This window comes from Moschus berezovskii, chromosome 15, assembly GCF_049115385.1.
Source record: "Moschus berezovskii isolate FMDL1 chromosome 15, NW_MosBer_1.0, whole genome shotgun sequence".
In the NCBI taxonomy this organism is placed as follows: Eukaryota; Metazoa; Chordata; class Mammalia; order Artiodactyla; family Moschidae; genus Moschus; species Moschus berezovskii.
The window spans coordinates 36,710,684-36,726,056 of NC_142474.1; the positions used below are offsets into that span (position 1 = coordinate 36,710,684).

Consider the following 15,373-nt stretch of genomic DNA (forward strand, 5'->3'; position numbering starts at 1 on the left):
GGAACCAACTAACCCTAACCCAATTCAAAGCGGGAACGTGAGCAACAACATAAATAAAGCAGTATTGGATTATAACCCAAAGTGTAACATAAATATCCATAGGTCCATGCTTATATGAATAAATTATTGAACAAATTAATAAACAAATGGGGGAGAAGAGGAATGCAGAAGAATTCCACATAATTCATGTAGATACTTTGCCTTCAAAGAGGGGAGCATAAATCCCCATTTTTTAAGGGTAGGTCGCACAGAGTAACTTCCTTCCAAAGAACACAGTGTAGAAGAAGAGGGAGCAGAGAGAGTAACTTTACAGTGGAGAAATCTGATGAACATTGCCTCAGTCACTTGATCAAGGTTACCATCAACAGTGAAAGGTCATATTGATGATATGTTTCCTTTATCTGGTGTGTTGAAAATGGTGCTTTTTCTCATATTTTTCCTCATAAAACCCATCAGTCCAATCTAATTATGAGAGAAACACCAGGAAAATTCCAGTAGAAAACACTCTTGAAAACTGCCAGGGTCATCAAAAACAAGGAACGCTTGAGAAACTGTCACAGTCAAGAGGAGCCTAAGGATACATGGTAACTAAATGTCATGTGTCCTGAATGGGATCGTGGAACAGGAAAAGGACATTACTAAAGAAATCTTAATAAAGCAAGGACTTCAGCTAAAAGAAACATACCGTTGTAATGCAAGATGTTAGCCCTAGGGGGAAACTGAGTACAGGGTATATGGGAACTCTCTGTAGTATCTTCTCCATTTTTCTGTAAGCCTAAAACGTTCCTGAAAAATAAAGACTGGTTTAAAAACAATTAAGCAAAAGTTTTATGTGTGTATGTGTGCTTGGTTGTGTCTGACTCTCTGTGGCCCCATGGACTGTAGCCCCACCAGGCTATTGTGTCCATGGAATTTTCCAGGCAAGAATACTGGAGCAGGTTACTACTTCCTACTCCAGGTGTTCTTCCTGACCCAGAAATCGAACCTGCATCTCTTGTGTCTCCTACATTGGAGGGCAGATTCTTTACCATTAGAGCCACCTGGGAAACCCAAAAGTATTATGGACTAGATGCAAACCCAAAGCTATGGAAGTACACAGGAAGAATTGTTACTAACATTGGTTTGCCTTATTGGTAGCTGATGATTCAGTGGGTAAAGAATCTGCCTGCAGTGTAGATCCCATAGAGAAGGAAATGGCAATCCATTCCAGTATTCTTGCCTGGGAAAACCAGTGGACAGAAGAGCCTGGTGGGCTACCATCCAAAGGGTTGCAAAGAATCAAACATGACTGAGTGATCAAGCACGCACATAATTTAATTTCTGAAGGTTTTACAATTGACTAACTTAAAAACTTTTCATTCTCCAAGTATAATCTAGTCAGTTTGAAAACCATAATAGTAATTAATAACATTTTTTGAAGATTGCAATAATCATCTTCACAACTCTGTGAGTAATGTGCTGTTAATATTCCCATTTTAAAATAAGGAAACTGTGATTAAGTAAGGTTTGAGGTATTGTCCAAGTTTGGACAATTACTGAGTCGTGAACAAAGGTTTGTTTTGGGAAATATGAATCCTGCACCGTAGTCCTGTACCCTGTGCTGTGCCCACCAACATTAACAGCTGAAAAGAATAACTTGTTTTTAGACAAGTTGATTTGTAGAACTGTTTTTTTGGGCAGAAAAAGAGAAGACTTGACTATTGAACATCCTATAGATTTGTGATTTTAAAAAACTCATAAAAATTCCCCAAAACTTACCATGTCAGTAAAAATTTTCTCCATACTGGAATCTGACATAGTGTTAAAACTGGTTATTGGTTTAAAATATCAGGTTTTTGCCTGACAAACTATTTCTACTTATCAAAAGACATTCTTCAGTGAAAGTGAACATTATGTCTGAGGCACTGACTTCTCATAAAAAGAATTTGGAGAGAAATACCTTTTTTCCCACGAGGACAGGGAGTAAAATTCAGATTAAGATATGATAACACTTCCAAGGAGCTACTTATCCTAACACACACTCCCAAGATACAATCTTTGACAGAGAAAGATTCAGTCTTGCAAATGCTCTTCTCCATCATTTGACTGTGAGTTTCAGAACATGATGCTATCATTAGCTTTTTGCCCTAAAAAGCTTAAGAACTTAATTCTAAAATGTTAATTATGCCTTTTAAGGTAAAATGAACAATTTCTAGACTTAATAGAGCATAGAAAAACCTGAGGAAGATGAAAGCACCCTGTGAATTGTCCTTTGAATTCTGCAATTATAGAAGAAACATGAACCCTACTCCTGTAACTGTGACAGTGAGACTTGGGAAGGAACCCCAAGGCTTCAGCTCTGGGCTCCATGTTTCGGTCCTTCAGGATATATCCCTCAGTATTGGGTATAGGAGGCACTTTACGTAGCCAGTGCTGGATCTCCTTGGGTCTGACTTCATATCATATCTCATTGTTATCTCCATCATCTCTCCTCTGAGTCTTCCTCTGGCTCAACTCTTCCTCCACTTTGTTCAGAGGGAAAATGCTAGAAGATATATGATATAAAGTTCATTCTGCTATTATTTTCCTTCTTTTGACAGCAGACAGTTGACTGCTGTGATGAAGAGAAGACTATGGAATGGGGCATGGTTGGCAGGGGTCACTAAGCCACTGGTTCAGAGGATTGAGGAGGCCCCCTGACATCTTCCCCTACTAGGAGTGTCAAGTGCTTTCCTCATAATTTTCTGGATAGTCACATGGGGGATGAGCCAGCAGGGGTGACAGGCCTGGCAAGGCCAGAGATAGATGACAATCCAGGTAAGAGAAGTAATTTTCTTAGCACTTGATCTATTTTATTCCAGGCCAATATATCACTATACATATTCTGAGCCAGGTGAGTATCAAGACAGGAGGATAAGTGTCTCATGAAGTCCATTCTAAACCTTGGCTCTTTTTACCTTCAACAAGACATGCCACCTCTTTGTTCCACCAAGTAGAACCTGGCTTGCCTTGCTCTTGAGAATCACAGGTCACACACAGTGGGTGGCCTGTTCCCCACAGAGCTGTCAGGGACCCTGTCCAAAGTTCCTTAAACTACTCTAACTTTTTATCTGATGCTTTTAAATACAGTTTGGGGAAAGGGAATCACTTTGATAGTCAGCAAGTGTCAAGAGATTGAGGACTCTGTAAAGGCATGTTGGAAAATCAGGGAAAGGAGGCACAAGTCTAATTTCTATTCTTTCTTTGGCCTCCAGCAAACCCTCCCCTTGTATTAGAGAGGCCTGCTGCAGATAAATGCGGGCTGCCAACAATGAGATGCAGCTTGGGCAAAACGCCCAACAGATGGCTCAGCTCCATAAGGACCAGCCAAGGCCTGACAAGGCTGACAGCGGCATCTTAAGTCAGTTTGTGTCTTATCAGAGAGGTGGGTATAGGATAATTGTGGGGTGGTAAGAATCCTGGTACAGTCCCACCCAAGGTAAACTTGAAACAGAGCCTCCTTTGCTGTCCCCTCAAAATCTTGGGCACCCAAGCTCATTGGAGAGAGAGATCAGGGCTCTGAGCAGGAGGGCAGACACATTCCTTCATGGTTCAAGGGGTGGCAACAAACTCTGGACCCCTGTACTCTAGCCAAGAACTTGGTCATTTGGTTTGTAGGCAGCACCAGAGGCCAGCCCAGGGACTGGGACAGTGATTTGCACAGGGGGTTCTTGTTTCCTTCGGGCCCCTGAAGTGAAACAAGGAAGTGGCATGGTGGAGGACAGTCTTGAGGAGATGGGATTCAAATATTAGCTCTGTGTCTTAACTGGTTACTTAACTTCCCTGAGCCTTTAATTCCCATCTGTAAAATGGGCATGACGTTCAGCTCATAGGGTTGTCTTGAAGAAAGTGTTTACCTTGCACTTACCCACTTCATCTGCTATGACAAAATACCATAAGTTGGGTGGCTTATAAACAAGAGTAATTTATTCCTCCCAACTCTGGAAGCTGAAAGTCTGAGGTCAGGGTGCCAGCAGCCTCAGTTCCTGGTGAGAGGTGGCATCTAGTTTGCAGACTGCTGACTTTTCAATCCTCACACAGCAGAAATAGGGCAAGCTAGCTCTCAGTGTGGTAAGAGCACCAATCTTATTCATGAAGGCTCCACCCTCATGACTTCATTAACTCCCAAAGGCTCTACCTCAAAATACCATTGCATTAGAGATTTGATTTCAACATCAGAATTTGCAAAGAGGAGTACAAGCATTCAGTCCATAACACCCGTTTTCCACTGACTGGTGGTGCTGTGCTCAGAGGACACCCACAATGTCTGAAAAGTTGCATTTCCTGGATCTAAAAGGGTCTACTCACAGGCCTCATTGTCCAGAGCTCTTGCAAGTCATAAAAGTATTAGCCCATACAGCAAAGACTGCCAGGGACAGTCTTGACCAGTGACTGCTGTGGCTGGGCAGTCCTGGAGACTTAACCTTAGCTCCTTGTCAGTCTGTGCATTAATAAAATAGCATATATTAAAGTTCTACCACGTTGATAATGAAATGGTTAAATAACCAAGAACACACACCTGGCTAGAAAAGGAGAGAAGAAATGAGGGTGTAACTGCAGAACCAGCCCAAACTGGCCCGATCCTGTTTCTAACAAGATGCTGAGTTGTTCTTCAGAGACAACAGAACAGACATGCAGCCAAAGCATTCAGAAAGAACATTCTGACCTCAGATAACACCTGGAACCAAGTTCTCCCCCATGGGACCAAAGGACCCCAGTGTGACCAGAACCTGGACCCCAGAGCCCTTTCAGAAGTGGAGGGCCCACTGTTCAAGGAAGATCTGGTGCTGAAACTGCTCTGTCTACTCACCGTACATGGCCAAACCCCAAAGCCCTGCAATCAAAACCTGCTGACCAGCACTTCCACACACCAATCCGCCTGCCCTAACTCGTAAAAGCTTGACTGAATCCCAGACTGGGCAGACAGATTTGAGCTGGAGCTGCCTCCCATGTCCTTTCAGTGGACCTTGCAATAAATTTTCTTTCCTCAAAAGCCAGTGCCATAATATTGGTTGCTATGCTCGCAGGACAGTGAGCCCATTGCTTGTAATGGGGGTAGCAGAGGTGGGGAGGGATGGTGATTCTTCATTGGGAGAGAAAATAGGGTGTTTGGAAGAGAACCCTGAGGCCTGGAACAGAGTCCAGAGGAGAAATCCAGGGAATTTCTGTAAGAAAATGTGCACAATGGCTCTGTGTGGAACCTGCACTCTCTGAGGGGCTGAATGTCATCCTGTGTATCAGGGGTGGGGAGCTGATGAAAGAGGAAAGTGTCCTGTTTTCTCCCCTTCAGTGGAGAACTCTGCAACAGAGGGCTGGGACCTTCAGAAGGGGGCAGGGGGCAGGTAGGAACAGGTGTTGGGCACAAACTGGAGCAGGGTCCCCACTATGCCCTGGGCTCTCTATTGGGCCAGGACCATCAGCACTTTGGATTCCCAGAAGCTGGTGAAGTTGTCCCAGGTGGAGGTGGAAGCTTCTCCCTTATGACATAGTTGGCTGGTTAAGGAGGAATCGCTGTTTCGGTTGCCTTCTAACATGAAGAATTTTCTTGTGTACTTGAGGTTTTCTCTTCGGGAGGTTGGAAGGTATATTACTAATTTGCCACTAAAGTATCCTTTCCTTCTCTGACCCTGCAAAATGGACAGACCAAGGACCAAACCAGAAATTGCTTTTCTTTTGTGTTTAACTCAAATTTCTGTGTGGAGGCTGAGATAGAGAATGTTTAACTTTTATAGTATATTTAGCCCCAGAACAACAAAGAAAAATATTCAGGAAAAACCCCTGAGATGCTACTGACTTTGTGTATATCTTGATTATAAACAGAATTGGGACTTCCAACATTCAGAAAACAAAGATCATGGCATCTGGTCCCATCACTTCATGGGAAATAGATGGGGAAACAGTGGAAACAGTGTCAGAGTTTATTTTTTTGGGCTCCAAAATCACTGCAGATGCTGATTGCAGCTAGGAAATTAAAAGACTCTTACTCCTTGGAAAGAAGGTTATGACCAATCTGGATAGTGTATTAAAAAGCAGAGACATTACTTTGCCAACAAAGGTCCGTCTAGTCAAGGCTATGGTTTTTCCAGTGGTCATGTATGGATGTGAGAGTTGGACTGTGAAGAAAGCTGATCGCTGAAGAATTGATGCTTTTGAACTGTGGTGCTGGAGAAGACTCTTGAGAGTCCCTTGGACTGCAAGGAGATCCAACCAGTCCATTCTAAAGGAGATCAATCCTGGGTGTTCATTGGAAGGACTGATGCTAAAGCTGAAACTCCAATACTTTGGCCACCTCATGCGACAAGTTGACTCACTGGAAAAGACTCTGATGCTGGGAAGGATTGAGGGTGGGAGGAGAAGGAGACGACAGAGAATGAGATGGCTGGATGGCATCACTGACTCGATGGACATGGGTTTGAGTGAACTCCGGGAGTTGGTGATGGACAGGGAGGTCTGGTGTGCTGTGATTCATGGGGTCGCAAGGAGTCGGACACGACTGAGCGACTGAACTGAATTGAACTGAATATGGTTTTATTCCAATAAAACAACTTGAGAAGATTTTCATCAGCAAAACACTGATTGGAATAGCAGCTGTTGTGCAGTTTATCTCCTTTATACCATCTTCTTACTTCATTGCTAATTTTCATGACAACTTTTTCTTGTAATAGCCTTTTTTTTGGTCTGCAAATTCTAGAATTCTTTCTTTCCCCTTGATAAACAAAAGAAATATGAAGTCAGTTCGAGAATAGGGTTAAAATTACCTACTTCAGATCTCTTTAAAAGAAATCTGTGTCATAGGTCAGGCATGGATACAGAAATAAACGGGGTGCTGCCTGCTTAGCTGTGGGCTGAGTCCCAGAGATGCAACCTGTGGAAATTTGCTGAGCAAAGCAGCTTGTCTGTCACGGAAACCACATCTTTCTATCAATAAGTATTTCTATTCATATCAGAGTTCATGCTACAAAGTGACACTTTTCTCCTTTTTGTAAAGAAATAAAGGATTAAGTCAGAAGGGGCTTTTTGAGAACTAACTGAAATCTTAGAAAGCAATATAATACTTTCTCTCTGATTATGTGGAAAACAGGCTCTTTTAAAATATATACATATATTTTAAATAGGGAGATCACTAAACAGAATTAAACCCAAATGGCTTTGGATAGTAGCATTTGTACCAAGTATATGTCCTTGAATGATTTTTGTTTAAATAAGTTTAAGATAAATTTGAATGTCCTTTCCTCTGGGAACTCAGGGAAAACCAGGTTGATTAAGAGATAATTAAGCACAGGTAGCTGTTGCAGATAAAACTAGCTAATTGTACTTTAGCATTTAAGCAGAATACCTTAAATTCTGCTCTAGTAGTTCATTATTTTCATAAGTACATGATGTGAGTATGTAGATGTAATAATTTGTGATTAAGCCTTACACCGTGATTATCAAATGTTTTTTATACTCTTCATAGGCTCCAGCATGTGTGCTTTGCTCTCTTAAAACTTGCAGTTCCTATTTTTAAAGTGCAATAATGTGTACAATTTTCCTTCGGCTCCATGAAATTTGCTTAATGGAAACTCAGCTTGTTTTCCATAAGTCTCTACTGGTTACATGAGCATTGTTTACCTGAATTTCAAGTACATCACTTGGGAGAAAATAATTCATATTTTGTGATCCTTAATTCAATTAATGTTCAGCTTCTGCTGCATTTACACAGTTGGAGCAGCAGCTTGGAGTCATACCATTCTTTCATCTGAAAATATACTACTAAAAGAAGTCGGAACCTGATCTATAAGAAAAAGAAAATCATTCTTTGGGCAGAGTATGGCTAGTACAGCAAAGAGACTCCAAAGGCTGCAAACGTCAATTTTGGTAACAGACACTGGGTTAAGTAGCCTGCAAGCACTTGAACAGAGTCGTGAGATACCCAAGTTTAGGAACCAGCGTTGTCATTGCCCTAGAATTGCTCTCCAGTGAGGAGTAATAATGGGTTACAGATGCAAGTGCTTGGACTGGGAGAAGAGACAGGTTCAAGACACTGTTCTCCCCTATACCTGAGTGACCTTGGGAAGATGGCAGGAAGCTTTGGTTTCCTCATCTCTAAAATTCTAATTGGGCTTCCCTGGTGGTCCAGTGGTTAGGAATTTGACACTGGTTTGTCCCTGGTCTGGGAAGATCCCACATGCTGTGGAGTAACTAAGTCCCTGCGCCATAACTACTGAGCCCATGTGCTGCAACTACTGAAATGTGAGTGCCTAGAGCCTGTGCCCTGCAACAAGAGAACCTACCACAATAAGAAGCCTGAACACCACACCAATGAGTAGTCCCCACTCTCTGCAACTAGAGAAAGCCCAAGTACAGCAACAAAGACCCACCACAGTCAATAAATGAACAAATAAATCTTAAAAAAATTAAAAAATAAAATACTAATTATTATTTCTCTCCCTTTCCTTACAGAGTTGCTATGAGGATCAGGTAAGTTTGATAGGTGACTATAAAGAGGGACTGAGTAAGGCAGGAACCATGTCCCTTATGACTTTGGCATGCTTGCTTCACAGCTTTTTGTTTTGATGACACAAACAGAATGGCATAAATGTTACAACATAGAAAAACAGAAAGTTATTGAATGCAAGACCACATTTTCAGCTCAGAAGAGGTTTAGTTCTCACCTCCTTCCTCAAAACTTGGCTTTATATGATTAAGACTCAGTGGTGTGCTAGAGATGGCCCCTGCCAGCTGAGAAGAGACATTTCTGTGTGTCTCTTCCTAACTCCATGTTCAGAGTTATCAAGTTGGTATCTTGAAACTGGTCATGTTAAAAGAATTTATACCCTGGAAATTGGCAAATAATATTATGATATAATATGTATATATATATATGATCTTTATATATGTATATATATGATCTTTGTCCCTGACTTTTTAGAAACACAGATCTTCTAAAACCCTTGGAATTTCCTGAGTGATAGAGGTGAGTAGAGTATCTTTTATTATTTATTATTCATAATAAGCCACATTCAGTCACACCTAAACTTATGCCAGTGAGGTGACTCTTCATAGGCTCCTGCATGCGTGCATGCTAAGTTGCTTCAGTCGTGGCTGACTCTTGGCAACTTTAGGGACTGTAGCCCACAAGCTCCTCTATCCATGGGATTCTCGAGATAGGAATGCTGGAGTGGATAGTTATGCCCTCCTCTCATAGGTCCCTAGATAGCTTCAAACATAGGCAGCATATTAAAAAGCAAACACATCACTTTGCCAACAAAGCTCCATGTAGTCAAAGCTATTATTTTTCCAGTAGTTATGTATGGATGCAGGAATTGGACCATAAAGAAGTCTGAGTGCCAAAGAAGTGATGCTTTTGAATTGTGGTGCTGGAACAGACTCTTAAGAGTCCCTTGGATGGCAAGGAGATCAAACCAGTCAAGTCTAAAGGAAATCAACCCTGAATATTCATTGGAGGACTCATGCTGAAGCCAAAGCTCCAAAATTTTGGCTACCTCATGCATAGAGCTGACTGATTGAAAAAGACTCTGAGGCTGAGAAAGACTGAGGGCAGGGGGAGAAGGAGTGACAGAGCATGTGATGGTTGGATGGCATCATTGATTCAATGGACATGAGTTTGAGCAAACTCCATGAGATAGTGAAGGATAGGGAAGCCTGGCATGCTGCAGTCCATGGGGTTGTAAAGAGCCTGACACAGCTTATTGACTGAACTTTCAGCCCCACCCCTAATCTTTAAGGAGGAGAGGGGGCTAAGGATTGAGTTAATCACCAGTGGCCAGTGATTTAATCAACCATGCCTACATAATGGAACCTCTCTACATACTCTAAATGGTAGAGTTTAGAGCGCTTCTGGCTTGGTGAATGCCAGAAGAGTGGTTGACCCCAAACTCTACAGAAGCTCCTATACTTACTCAGGATCCTTCCAAACCTCTCCATCTGGCTGTTTATTTGTATCCTTAATGATATCGTTTATACAAAACTGGCAATAGATTTCTCCCGCAGAGTCATCAGACAGCTGCTGCCAAAGTTCCAAGAACATCCTCCTCTTTAATCATAGCTTGTGGTCTGGTCGCCAGCAACCTGAATCTCAAACCTGGGGAGTGCCTCAGAGTGCGGGGCGAGGTGGCCGCAGTCGCCAAGGGCTTCTCGCTGAACCTGGGCAAAGACAACAACAATCTGTGCCTCCACTTCAACCCTCGTTTCGACGCGCATGGGGACATCAACACCATCGTGTGTAACAGCAAGGATGCTGGGGCCTGGGGAGCCGAGCAGCGGGAATCTGCCTTCCCCTTCCAGCCTGGAAGTGTCGTGGAGGTTTGTGTCTCCTTCAACCAGACAAACCTAACCATCAAGCTGCCTGATGGATACGAATTCAAGTTCCCCAACCGCCTCAACCTGGAGGCCATCAACTACCTGGCTGCAGGTGGTGACTTCAAGATCAAGTGTGTGGCCTTTGAGTGACACATGGGCCAGCCAGCCCATGGCCCCCAATAAAGGCAGCTGCCTCTGCTCCCCTTGGGGAAAAAAATGGCAATAATAAGTTTTCCAAGTTCTATGAGTCACTATAGCAAATTATCCAACTGATGGAGAGGTTTGTGAGAACCACCCAGCTGTAGCTACGTTGGACCCACTGCTTGTAATTGGTATCTGAATTGGGAAGTAGTCTCATGAGACTGAGCTCTTAACCTGTAAGGTCTGTTCTAACTTTGGGTAGAGAGTGTCAGAACTGAATTAAATTGTAGAACAGCCAGTTGGTGTCCACAGAGAATTGGAGGATTGCTTGGAGTGGAAAATCCACACTTTTGGTGTAAGTACTCTATGGGTAGAAAGAAATCATAGTAGAAAGTACTTATCAAGGTACTAACTTATTTACTCACAAATGCATCTTCACCACTATCTACAGGTGGTGAGATAGACAAGGTCTCAGACCCACCTCCATGCGCCACTGTGCATGCCCTAATTCCAATGAAATTGGAAATTCCAACTGGAATTGGAAATTCCTCCTGAAATTGATACTGGCAAAGTTTTATCAGAAGTCAAAGCTCAAAAGAATTTGGACAAGGAACACAAACACCAAGAAAAAATAAACACATATACACAAACATAGCAGATGAGGAGCAAATAAAACAAAGAGACAGTTTATTTTGGGCAGAAGTGAAAGTTACATAGTCAAAGGAGGAGAGTGTGGACATTCTTGCGAATGAAGAGTACCCTGAAGTAGTTGTTGACCTCCTCATTTATCTTATTTTTAGCCCTTACAATGAATGGGGATCTTTTTGATTAGGGGTAGAATGTTCATTGAAGGGAGAGTTGAGGTGCAGCCTGGTGCACCAAGTTGCCTCAGTTTCTGGTCCTGCACATCTGTTCCTGAAGCCAGGGTACATGAGCTCTAAGTGCTGTTTTCCCTTAATTTTTCCTTTACCAGTCAATCACCACAGGTGGAAGGTCATACAGGGTCAGCAGCCACCTATTCATTTTATAAATTCTTAACTGGAGGATAATTGCTGTTTAGTGTTGTGTTTTTTTCTACCACACAACAACGTGAATCAGTCCTCAGTATATAGATGCCCTTCCCTCTTGAACCCCCCCTCCCATTCCCCACCCATCTAGGTTGTTGCAGAGTGGGTTGAGCTCCCTAACTACCTATTTTGCATATGGTAATGTGTATGATTCAATCCTACTCTCTCAATTTATCCCACTCTCTCCTTCCCTAACTGTGTCCACAAGTCTGTTCTCTATGTTTCCATTTTTATTCCTTCCCTGCAAGGCAGGAATAGAATAGTTTCATCAGTACCATTTTTCTCGATTCCATATATATGTATTAATATATGATACTTTTCTCTCTCTGACTTACTTCACTCTGTATAACAGGCTCTAGGTTCATCCACCTCACTAGAACTGACTCAAATTCATTCCTTTTTATGGCTAAGTAACATTCCACTGCGGAGAAGGAAGTTGCAACCCACTCCAGTGTTCTTGCCTGGAGAATTCCATGGACAGGGAGCCTGGTGGGCTGCCGTCTATGGGGTCGCACAGAGTCGGACACAACTGAAGTGACTTAGCAGCAGCAGCAACATTCCACTGTGTATGCGTACCAAAACTTTATTCATTTATCTGTCAATGGACATCTAGGACATCAATGGACATCACTGGCTTCCATGTCCTAGCTGTTGTAAATAGTACTGCTATGAACATTGGGGTACTGCCTAGTAGTGGGAATGCTGGGTCATATGGTAGTTCTACTTTTAGTTTTCTAAGGAACTTCCATACTGTTTTCCATGGTGACTGTATCAATTTACATTTCTACAAACAGTGCAAGAGGGTTCCCTTTCTCCACATCCTCTCTGGTGTTAATATACTGCATTAATATATTATAAATATGACTATATATATATTTGTTTTTGTAGATTTTTTAATGATGGCCATTCTGACCCATGTGAGGTGATACCTCATTGTAGTTTTGATTTGCATTTCTTTAGTAATGAGCAATGTTGATTTGAGCATCTTTTCATGTTTTGTTGACCATCTATATATCTTCTTTGGAGAAATGTCTGTTTAGGTCTGCTGCCCTTTTTTTTCTTTTGGAGCTGCATGTATATTTTGAACTGTTTGTGTATTTTGTGGATTGATCCTTTATCCATTGCTTTGTTTGCAAATATTTTCTCCCATTCTGAAGGTTGTCTATTTGTCTTGTTTATGGTTTCCTTTGCTATGCAAAAGCTTTTTAGTTTAATTGTTGTTGTTTAGTCACTAAGTCATGTCCAACTCTTTTTGCGACCCTTATGAACTGTAGCCTGCCAGGCTCCTCTGTGCATGGAATTTCCCAGACAAGAATACTGGAGTGAGTTGCTATTTCTTTCTCCAGGGGATCTTCCCAACTTAGGGATCAAACTCACATCACCCCGCCTGCATTGGCAGGCAGATTCTTTGTCACTGAACCACTGGGGAAGCCCTTAAGTTTAATTAGGTTCAAGTTTTTTTTTAATTTTGGTTTTTATTTTCATTACTCTAGGAGGTGGGTCAAATTGAATCTTGTTGCAATTTATGTCAAAGAGAGTTCTGCTTTTATTTTCCTCTAATAGTTTTATAGTAACTAGCCTTACATTTAGGTCTTTAACACATTTTGAGTTTGTTTTTGTATATGGTGTTAGGAAATATTCTAAGTTCATTCTTTCACATGTAGCTGTCCAGTTTCCCCAGCATCACTTATTGAAGACACTGTCTTTTCTCCATTGTGTATTCTTGCCACTTTGTCAAGAGATTAGGTGACCACAGGTATATGGGTTTATCTCTGGGCTTTTTATCCTGTTCCATTGATCTATATTTCCATTTTTGTGTCAGTACTATACTGTCTTGATTACTGTAGCTTTGTGCTCGAGGAGCCTGATTCCTCCATCTACTGCTTTAATTTTCTAAACCAAAGATCCTAGTGAGTTGGGAAGTCATTGTGTCCTCTCAGTTGCTTGGAACAGCCAGAGAAGTCAAGCAATGGCTAGGATGGAGTTGGTCTTGACAAGAATTTTAGCCAGAGCCAGAACAAAGAGCATGCTGGGCTCTCAAAGCTGGAGTGAAAATGCTTTGAATTCTGTAGAATCTTTCATGACCTGTATATAAGCGGATGCTCATGAGGGATGCCTAACTGAAAGAGCTGAGGTGAAACAGCTAGTGGGGATAGAATGGGAATGTATGCACTGACAGGATGTTAGTATAAAAACAAAGGATCCTTATATTTGGGAGCTATAAGACTACCAGAATATGATGATGCTGGAAAATGTATGAGATACAGATATTCAGTTCTTCTGTCTTTCTGGTCTCCGTGATTATCAAAGCCATTTTTTTCCTGCTGCTCTGAACCAGGGGTTGTTGTCCTGCATGGAAGAGTGTATTAATCAGTTATCGCCTTATTAACATTGCATAACAAACAACCCTAAAATCTCAGTGTGTTATAGCAATACACATTTAGTTCTCTCTAATGGCCTTGATAAAGAACAGAAGCGGTATGGACCTAACAGAAGCAGAAGATATTAAGAAGAGATGGCATAACTGTACAAAAAAGATCTTCATGATGGAGATAATCACGACGGCATGATCATTCACCTGGAACCAGACATCTTGGAATGTGAAGTCAAGTGGGCCTTAGAGAGCATCACGATGAACAAAGCTAGTGGAGGTGATGGAATTCCAATTGAGCTATTTCAAATCCTGAAAGATGATGCTATGAAAGTGCTGCACTCAATATGCCAGAAAATTTGGAAAACTCAGCAATGGCCACAGGACTGGAAAAGGTCGGTCTTCATTCTGATCCCAAAGAAAGGCAATGCCAAAGAATGCTCAAACTACCACACAATTGCACTCATCTCACACACTAGTAAAGTCATGCTCAAAATTCTCCAAGCCAGGCTTCAGCAATATGTGAACCGTGAACTTCCAGATGTTCAAGCAGGTTTTAGAAAAGGCAGAGGCACCAGAGATCAAATTGCCAATATCCGCTGGATCATGGAGAAAGCAAGAGAGTTTCAGAAAAACATCTATTTCTGCTTCATTGACTATGCCAAAGCCTTTGACTGTGTGGATCACAATAAACTGTGGAACATTCTGAAAGAGATGGGAATACCAGACCACCTGACCTGCCTCTTGAGAAACCTGTATGCAGGTCAGGAAGCAAGAGTTAGAACTGGACATGGAACAACAGACTGGCTCCAAATAGGAAAAGGAGTACGTCAAGGTTGAATATTGTCACCCTGCTTATTTAACTTATATGCAGAGTACATCATGAGGAACCCTGGGCTGGAAGAAGCACAAGCTGGAAGCACAAGCTGCAGATGACATCACCCTTATGGCAGAAAGTGAAGAGGAACTCAAAGGCCTCTTGATGAAAATGAAAGAGGAGAGTGAAAAGGTTGGCTTGAAGCTCAACATTCAGAAAACGAAGATCATGGCATCTGGTCCCATCACTTCATGGGAAATAGATGGAAAAACAGTGGAAACAGTGTCAGACTTTATTTTTGGGGGCTCCAAAATCACTGCAGATGCTGATTGCAGAAATGAAATTAAAAGACTCTTACTCCTTGGAAGGAAAGTTATGACCAACCTAGATAGCATATTAAAAAACAAAGACATTACTTTGCTAACCAAGGTCCATCTAGTCAAGGCTATGGTTTTTCCAGTGGTTATGTATGGATGTGAGAGTTGGACTGTGAAGAAAGCTGATCGCCGAAGAATTGATGCTTTTGAACTGTGGTGCTGGAGAAGACTCTTGAGAGTCCCTTGGACTGCAAGGAGATCCAACCAGTCCATTCTAAAGGAGATCAATCCTGGGTATTCATTGGAGGGACTGATGCTAAAGCTGAAACTGCAATACTTT

General features: G+C 42.0%; 1 protein-coding gene across 1 annotated transcript; it reads left to right on the top strand.

Moving 5' to 3' along the window:
• The first annotated feature begins 3,273 nt into the window (after positions 1 to 3,273).
• LOC129554765 (galectin-1-like) lies at positions 3,274 to 10,537 on the top strand. The gene is made up of 4 exons (XM_088843659.1): positions 3,274 to 3,428; positions 5,309 to 5,465; positions 8,461 to 8,478; positions 10,012 to 10,537. The coding sequence occupies exons 1-4, from the start codon at positions 3,274 to 3,276 to the stop codon at positions 10,468 to 10,470; spliced, it is 789 nt and encodes a 262-aa protein (XP_088699785.1). The 3' UTR covers positions 10,471 to 10,537.
• Positions 10,538 to 15,373: the final 4,836 nt, after the last annotated feature.

What these genes read in the sequence shown, in the direction of transcription:
- LOC129554765 (XM_088843659.1), top strand. Translation starts at nt 3,274, where the DNA reads ATGCGGGCTGCCAACAATGAGATGCAGCTTGGGCAAAACGCCCAACAG. An exon ending in TATAGGATAATTGTGGGGTG is followed by an intron (nt 3,429 to 5,308) that starts GTAAGAATCCTG and finishes TCTCCCCTTCAG; the next exon opens with TGGAGAACTCTGCAACAGAG.